General features: G+C 42.3%; 1 protein-coding gene across 1 annotated transcript; it reads right to left on the minus strand.

Annotated features, from left to right (window-relative positions):
* Positions 1-2,376: 2,376 nt before the first annotated feature.
* Positions 2,377-3,597, minus strand: LOC122788087 (ADP-ribosylation factor 1-like). Its single transcript, XM_044055014.1, has one exon. It carries the CDS (start codon positions 3,321-3,323, stop codon positions 2,766-2,768), a length of 558 nt encoding a protein of 185 aa, XP_043910949.1. The 5' UTR covers positions 3,324-3,597; the 3' UTR covers positions 2,377-2,765.
* Positions 3,598-9,196: the final 5,599 nt, after the last annotated feature.

Below are 9,196 nucleotides of genomic sequence, written 5' to 3' on the forward strand. Positions count from 1 at the left end.
GTCTCAAAGCCTTGTCCCGCTTCTCAGTAACATATAAGCTTTTGAGAGACGATCACTACCTCACATGTACAGCTTCAGCAGATCCTATTCTGTCAGAACTATTACAAGCTCACAAGTCCAATGACTTCATTAACATCTACTTAAGGGATCTCAATCTGTTTTGTAAAATAAATAGAAATTCCTGGAGGGATAGGTTTGTATCACAGAGCATACTGCTTTTATGGAACCGTCTTCCATTCCACATTAAGGAAAGTGCTACTCTTACTCGATTCAAATGTCATTTAGATGAATGGATGGCTACCTCAAAATTTAATCCCACTTTAGCACCCCATCCCTCATGGATGGGGAAACATGTAAATGTCCCAGCATATCCTTGTTTGGCCCATCTCTGGGTTATTTGCATACAAAATATATGTTGTCTTTCGGCTTTTCCTGGTTAGGGGTCGCCACAGTGGAACTCCGGTCCGCTAATGATTGGCAGTAGATTTTCATGAACACCAAGGTGCCAGCTCGACGTCCAACCTTCAACAAAGGCATGCCCATTTATGCATGTCTTTCAAACGCCCACCCAACTGCGGGGAGGACATGCAGACTCCACACAGAAGGCACTCCCCGCACTCCAGTGCATACAAAATATATAATGGCTAAAAATGTCCAAGGGAATTTAAGGCTAGACTTCTTAAGATTCTCACTGAACATTTCCCTGTAAGTACCTATGAACTTATGAACTTGTAATGAAGTCATCCCAGTGTGTGTGTGTGTGTGTGTGTGTGTGTGTGTGTGTGTGTGTGTGTGTGTGTGTGTGTGTGTGTGTGTGTGTGTGTGTGTGTGTGTGTGTGTATATATCTAGTTTTCTATGTCTGGTGCCTCTAGCAAACACCCATATAGACACAGGGAGGCTGTGTAGACTCCATACAGAAGCTCACCCTTTGGGAAGAAAGCATAGGGAAGCTGTCTTGGCCTGTGTGTGTGTGTGTGTGTGTGTGTGTGTGTGTGTGTGTGTGTGTGTGTGTGTGTGTGTGTGTGTGTGTGTGTGTGTGTGTGTTTGGTTCTGTAGTTCTGTGAGTGGAAATGTGTCTTTAGGAGGTTGCATGAGTTGTGTGGATATGTATGTGAGTGTCCAGGAGAGTGTATGTGTGTGTTTGAGGTTCTGTGGTTCTGTGAGTGTAGGCATGTCTGTAGAAGCTTGCACGAGCTGTCTGGATATGTGCATGTGAGTGTGTGTCCAGGAGTTTGTGCATGCAAGTACATAGGTTCATGTGTGTGTGTGTGTGTGTGTGTGTGTGTGTGTGTGTGTGTGTGTGTGTGTGTGTGTGTGTGTGTGTGTGTGTGTGTGTGTGTGTGTGTGTGTGTGTGTGTGTGTGTGTGTGTGTGTGTGTGTGTGTGTGTGTGTGTGTGTGTGTGTGTGTGTGTGTGTGTGAGCATGCATGCCTATACTATCCTGATGCATGAGATGGTGTGGAGAGCAACAGCACAGTCAGGTCTGAAATTGTGACAGTTCAGTATTTAATTCAGAGACACAGTACTTAGCTGTTAATAAGGTATTCTTCTGTGCAGTTTTACCTTGTCTGAATCAGAGATTCTCATTTTTGCACTATTTGACTAACCCACATTACCTAATTAGCATGAGTAATGAGAATATCTCTGAATCAGATATGTTCATATTACGGTTATATACATATAACAGTCAGGTAACCATTAAAAGAAGCAATCATTGTATTCACAAATAAATTGATGGGGTCTGGGCTGAAGACATCAATATGTGTATCAAAATGCACAACATGAATACAATACAAACAAGAGAAAACAAGACTAGAGTCTGTTAAAGGGTTGCATTAGGTCAGTGATTCTGAGTCAGACATACCCACTGCAGTGCTAACAAGTGAATTTAGAGATATTAATTGTTTAAAGTGTTCTTACGAATTTAAAAACTAAGTGTATCTATCCATGTATCCATCTCTCTGACTGATTACTGGCTAAGCCCACTGGACATAAGTATCCCTTTTCTGGGAGCTTTGGTTAACTGACTTGGTAAGGGTCACACAACAGGCAAACTGAGGCTGAAGGAATCAAACCATACAAGGTGACATGATGGTGTCCCCCTCTACACTTAGTGTAGGAGAAAAATAAAAATATAAACCAGATAGAAACAGGAATTTAAATGAAGTGCATTTGTGTGTTCTTTATAATTTTCCAGAAGAGACAAAAGTTGGTATCAGAAAATAACTAATTAGAGCAACAATGATGCACACTATGTGCAGGGTCTGGCTGTCAAAACACAGATGATGCAACAGGATTGTACTAAAGGAAAGAATCAGAGAAGTGGAGCAGAATGAAACTGCTCTTTAGAATAATTATTGTTGACACACTGAATGATCATATTAATCAAAAACACTAAATTTTATTTAATAAATAATTTAAAGAAATAAAATAGGACATATGAAGTATTTCTGTGTACAAAACGTTTTATCAAGACATAGCAAAAATAAGCAGCATACATTTAAAAGACTAGAAACGTAATAAAATATTGTCACCATCTAATTACAATTTAAAATGACAAGTCAAAAACAAAAAAAAAAAATGGTCGCAGATAACAAAAGTAATCTTGCTAAAGCAGTGTAATACTGTAAGTGTCTGACATTCCATCTAAATTGTCCAAAAGAGAAAACTCCACAGGTACGTCTGCTACTAGTGTTGAATCAACCTGAAGTATAAATTAATTCTCATGCTCATTGTTCTTTGTTGTCATCACTTCAGTAAAAAGTTTATTTCTTGTTCTGTTTTACCAGCTCCGATAGTCTATGCAGACCCTCCACCAGTCCATCTCCATTCACAGCACAGCATCCCTGCACATGCCACTCATGTCCATGTAGTTTTCTTAAGCAAAGTGCATCCACCAGTTCTGAGGGACGTCGGGCGCCAGGTAGGTCCTGCTTGTTGGCTAGAATCACAAAAGGTACTCCCTGCATTTGGTCATCATCCAGAATGGCTTCCAGTTCCTCACGGGCTTCATTAAATCTTTCTGGGTCTGCACTGTCCAGCACAAATACTAAGCCATCCGTGTTCATGAAGTAGTGTTTCCACAAGGCTCTGATTTTTGTTTGGCCACCAACATCCCACACTGTGAAGGACACATTTCTCATAGGTTCCACGGTTTCCACATTGAATCCAATAGTGGGGATAGTGGTGATGGCTTCATTCAATTTCAGTTTGTATAAAACAGTAGTTTTACCAGCAGCATCTAAACCCAGCATCAGAATTCTCGCTTTCATCCCATTGAATCCCATCAAAGATTCATAGATTCTGCTCAGCAGGATACCCATTTTGTCGTTTGGTTGTCTGTAGTGTGGCAAACGTTTCTTTCTTTTCGTCTGAGATGTTAGCCTGTGCTCATGACTGGTGAATATATATACAGAGACTGTCCCTGTTGTAGTGCTGGAAATTCCATGCTGGATGCATGCCTCAGCAGCTCAGGTTTCACTGCCTTTCATCTGATTGGGTAACTATACTCCCGTGTTACTCAGAACACAGCATTTCCTTAACTTGTGTTATGAATAGTGTCACCGTCTGTGTTGCTGTTCAGTGCTGTGCTGGAAGTGCTAGAAATTCAGTTGTAATGCTGTTCTGTATGATGTCACAGGAGGTGGAGTAATTTTATCCATAATGCTAGGTTATCTTGTTTATTATATATGCTTCTGAAAGGCACATTAGATGTGTACAGTCTGAATTAATGTTAGAACCACTGACTGATATAGTAGACATACGAAGTAAAATAAAAAAAAATAGAGTGAACTCAATTTGTGCAAAGTCATTAACCTTTATTTATTTATTTTATTTATTTATTTAACATTTGTTGACCGGGAATGTCCGACTAGGTTCCACAGAGCCTGTTTTCAGCGAGGGCCGAGGAGAAATGCAGATGCATGTCTTTGGAATGAGAGAAGGAAAACCCACACGACACAGGGAGAGAAACATGCAACACACAGAACAGCACCCCAGCCGAGAACGAGAACCTCTTGCACCTCTGCTGAAACATTAAACATTAACCTCTGCACCACTGTGCACTCCGTAGCAAGGAAGCCAATCCACTGAAATGCAAATAATGAAGGACTGAAAATGTACTGCTTTTGTTTGTTTTCACTTCACAGCTCCTTTTTGTTTATCTTCAAATTCCTTGTTATAGTTTTGCTCCCATTGCTAATTGCAGGTCAAAAGCTGAGAAGATACCATGATGAGGAAAGACTGAGGACATAATTCTCCTTTGAGCAGGTGGGAGAAATACCAGATATATTATCCCAGAGGGATATATGTTGCAAAAATGGATGATGGATTTCTACTAGAAAAAGTATATCTGAGATCCAGTGGCGATGTGACAAAGGCAGAGGAGCAGTGGATGAGTGGGACCACTGGGAAGTATTTCTTAATGGAGAAGGTGTTAGTATCAGAGAATATACATGTGCACATGTGGCTAAATTTTCTTATGGTTAATGTTTTGTTTCTCCAAACTACTATATTACACAATCATGAATATAATACCTGCTTGCAGAGGAAAGTACAGCTTCATTGCTTGTCCGAAAATTACAGGAATGGAATTCCTCGCCTGATGCTGTTTTACACAGGAATATGCTTTGTGCATACATTGCATACAGAGTAGGAACTACATGCTTCACACTTCCTTCTAGCTTTGTTATGTGATAGGGAAGCATTTGCATGATACTTTTAAATGGAAGAATTTGCTTACACCAGCACTATTTGTCTAGTATAAAGAGACTGTCAGATGTTATTGGTGTATTCTTCATCATCAACCCCTTTTTCCCATGTTTTTACTTGGCTCAGGGTGTCAACTGCTTTAATTTTTCTCTGTAATGTCACTCTCCTACCTTCTTTGACAGTCTTGCCTGATGGTTGCTGGTCTTTTAACATTTAATCTATGCAACCCTTTGCTGGATGCCCTTGTTCTTCTTATGTGTTTCTGTGTCTCACAAATCTTCTTCTACAAACTGTCTTCTGCTTTCCCTGCATATTTGCATGACCCACCGCAATCTGTTCTCTTTGACCTATGTAATTGAAACAACTTTGGTTTCTGCTGTAAAGTACTCCTTTCTTTGTCTGTCCCACAATGTACATCCTACTACCTGTCTCAGGCACTGCATCTCCATCACCTCTAGCCTCCTCAAATGCTCTGCTTTTACTTCCTAGGTTTCTCTGCCATATAGTAGTAGTGGTCGCACCACTGTTTTGTACACTTTACTTTTTAACTTCTTTTGCATTAGTCTATCATACAGTACCGCTGCTACTCTGCATCAGTTGCATTAGTCTATCATACAGTACCGCTGCTACTCTGCATCATTTGCATTAGTCTATCATACAGTACCGCTGATACTCTGCATCATTTGCATTAGTCTATGATACAGTACAGCTGATACTCTGCATCAGTTGCATTAGTCTATCATACAGTACCGCTGATACTCTGCATCAGTTGCATTAGTCTATCATACAGTACCGCTGATACTCTGCATCAGTTGCATTAGTCTATCATACAGTACCACTGATACTCTGCATCAGTTGCATTAGTCTATCATACAGTACCACTGATACTCTGCATCAGTTGCATTAGTCTATCATACAGTACCACTGATACTCTGCATCAGTTGCATTAGTCTATCATACAGTACCGCTGATACTCTGCATCAGTTGCATTAGTCTATCATACAGTACCGCTGATACTCTGCATCATTTGCATTAGTCTATCATACAGTACCACTGATACTCTGCATCATTTGCATTAGTCTATCATACAGTACCACTGATACTCTGCATCAGTTGCATTAGTCTATCATACAGTACCGCTGATACTCTGCATCATTTGCATTAGTCTATCATACAGTACCGCTGATACTCTGCATCAGTTGCATTAGTCTATCATACAGTACCACTGATACTCTGCATCAGTTGCATTAGTCTATCATACAGTACCGCTGATACTCTGCATCAGTTGCATTAGTCTATCATACAGTACCGCTGATACTCTGCATCAGTTGCATTAGTCTATCATACAGTACCGCTGATACTCTGCATCATTTGGCTGCGTCCCCTCTCATTCTAGCTTTGATCTTCTCATTCACAGTTCCCTTCCCCTCAACAACCCCTCCTGGATACCTGAAGCTGTTAACCTGTTCCACTATTTTCCCGTCTATTTCAATTTTCAGCTTCTTTTGCTTTCCCCCATTTGCTGTCATGACAACTGTCTTATCTGTACTTAGTTTCATCCTGTACGCCTTCAGTTTTGCATTCCATTCCACTATTATTTGCTAAAGTTCTTGTTCAGAGTCTGCCTCTAATATCACATCATCTGCATACAGCTTCTTTGTTGATCTGTTCCCTCCAACACGTTTGCTGCTTTAGTTCATCATCAGTATAAATAGCAGTGAGCTCAGAGATGAACCCTAATGCCAACTCACTTCTACTGGGAACCCTTCTGTGAACCCGAATGCTGTTCATAGTTGTGTCATTGGGTTCTTGCACATAGCTTGTACCAATTCTGCCAATGTTTCTGGGAGTTTGAGCCATAGCAGCTTTTTTGGCACTCCATAATATACTTTCTCCATGTTTAGGAATGCCTATTTGGCCTCTTTCTTCATCGCTAGCTTTTTTTATCAACAATCTGTCTTTCTGCAAACATTGGGTCAGTTTTGCTGCATCCTGATCAGAATCCGAACTGCTCATCTCCCGCCTTACTTTCTACTACTGTGCACATTCATTAATCTAACACCCTTGGTAACATTTTTTTGCAGCGTGACAGAAGTTTGATACTTCTGTACTGCTCACAGTCATAAATGTCCCCTTTGTTCTGGCACTAGAATGCTTTTCTTCAGTTATCAGGGATATGCCTTTCACTCCATAGTGGTATGAGTACCCCCTGAAACCATTTCTACCCTAACTCACCCAGCATCTTAAGCATACCTGTCATGACCTCATCTGAGCCTGCTGTTTTTCCTGGCTTCATTTTCCTTAGCGCTGTTATTCGTCTTTCACTGTAGGCTATGTGGGGGGCAGTACAGCTTTTGTGAAGTTTTCTTCATTCAGAAGGAGATGGACGTAGTCCTTCCTTCTACCTTTGATGTCCTGCAGATTGGTAAAGACGTTGTTGCTGGCATTCCTTATGAAGGATGTCTGATAACTATCTTTTTTCCCCGGGATTCATGAACCTTGCGCCAGGCGCACGCATAGCGTAGGCGTTATAACGCCAAATATGGCCACCGAGTGATTCAGGTACGATCCAATTCCATGTGCACTACCGGCGTGCGCCAGATCTGCGCAGCCCCCGGCGTAGGTATGCTAAACACCCTATGTGCGGTGTGTCACCATGCAAATGAAGGCATATAGCGATTCACGAAGTGGTGCAGGCGTAGCATAAGCCCACGGCAATGTAAACCAAAAAAAAACGGTTTACATTTTCCCAAACATAACATCGGAGTAATGGAAGAGTGTCAGACCCAGGTATCACACTGTTAACATATGCCAATGGCGAAATACACAGACAATGGCAAAAGAAAATATGCACAACACGTAAATAACAACTTAAATGGCATGTCCACAGTAACTCACATCAGAACCGCAGGACATGTGTGCGGAAGGTGCAACATAATGAAATAATATAACAATGTTATAAAACAGCATCATAATAGACACCAGGTTCACAGCATAATACACCATGGTATGCATGGAACGCCACAACCACGGTGCAAGGGTTGCCAAGGACTCGCGGCAGTCTTCGGCGTGGTAACTATGAATTAGTAGTCAATGCCATGCAAATGAGGCAGATAATACTGAATCACAAATGCCCCGCCGGAGTAAGGTTGTACCAAACGGCGCAGCGGTAAAACACCGAGGAGTGGCTCAGAGGGAATACATGATATCTGCAGAGAGGTGTGCCACCGTAGCAGTAAGCACATTGGAGCACAGCAAACCTGGGCTGTACATCGCAAATCAAAGCTGCAGGACCGGGGTGTGGGGTAATAGTTCAGCTGAGAGCACACAATGCGCGCAAAAGTGCATGTGTACGAGGATGACAACGTTCCCGGAACCTAGTAATGTGACGCCCGCCCCACAAACAATATCGGAAACAGGAAGGTGATGTGAAGAATATAAGGAAATGCGGAAGAAGTGTAATTGGAGTACTAATGAGCAATCAACACTAATCAACCAACGAAGGCCAATCGACGGCAGCTGACAACTCTGCATGCAGAAACCTGCAAAATGGGATAGGGGAGGCATATGAATGCAAAGAAAGTAGGTGAGGTAGCAGATTGCAAAGATAGAAGACCTGACACAGCAGAGCAAAGCAGACTGGCAGCACAATGGCAGTAGCACACAAAACGCATGATATGCCATGTCCATGCAAGTACAAATGACAGTGCTCTGCAGGATGCATGCCAGAAAATGGTAGGTGCAACGTGCAGAAATTGTAAGGGAAGGTCGAAAGGTAATCCATGGTAGGCAAGAGTAATTCAACACCAAAGGCAACACAGTTGTAGTTCCATCGGTAAAACACGGAAGATAACCCTTAGATACGGCCGTACAAACACACCCTATGACATCATTGGTGTGCACAGCACAATAGTATAAAGTATGAATGCACACAACACACAGCCATGTTTTCCCAAATGCCGCACCATAGGTGTAAACACACGGGGAACTTTTAAAATGTACATGTTGGGTGCTGCCATAGCTGTGATCCATCAGCATGTGTTAGAGACAGACGGTGTTGTGGAGGAGGATGCCGACAACCACTGCAGGCCTCGGAGGAGAAGGAGAGTGTTCAGACCAAGGGTAACCTACCAGGGGCTACATGACCTGGAGATAGTAGAGCGTTACAGGGTGGACAGGGACATGTTACAGCAAATAGTGGAGCTGTGCCGGCCACGCCTGAGAACAAGAAACAACAGAGGGGAACCCATCCCAGTGGACACAAAGGTATGTGTAAGCTTGCGAATACTGGCCACAGGTACCTTTCAAAGGCCAACTGGAGATATAATGGGCATCTCACAGGCATCAGCATCCAGGGTACTACACCAGTTCCTGGATGCCATGTTACCACATGCCAATGAGCATATATAGTTCCCCAGATCTCAGGAGGATTTGGCTAGCAATATGCGCCACTTCCATCGTGTGGCACAATACCTGGAGGTACTGG

The sequence above is a fragment of the Protopterus annectens genome, chromosome 13.part0 (genome assembly GCF_019279795.1).
Source record: "Protopterus annectens isolate FY-2018-M chromosome 13.part0, PAN1.0, whole genome shotgun sequence".
NCBI lineage: Eukaryota > Metazoa > Chordata > Ceratodontiformes > Protopteridae > Protopterus > Protopterus annectens.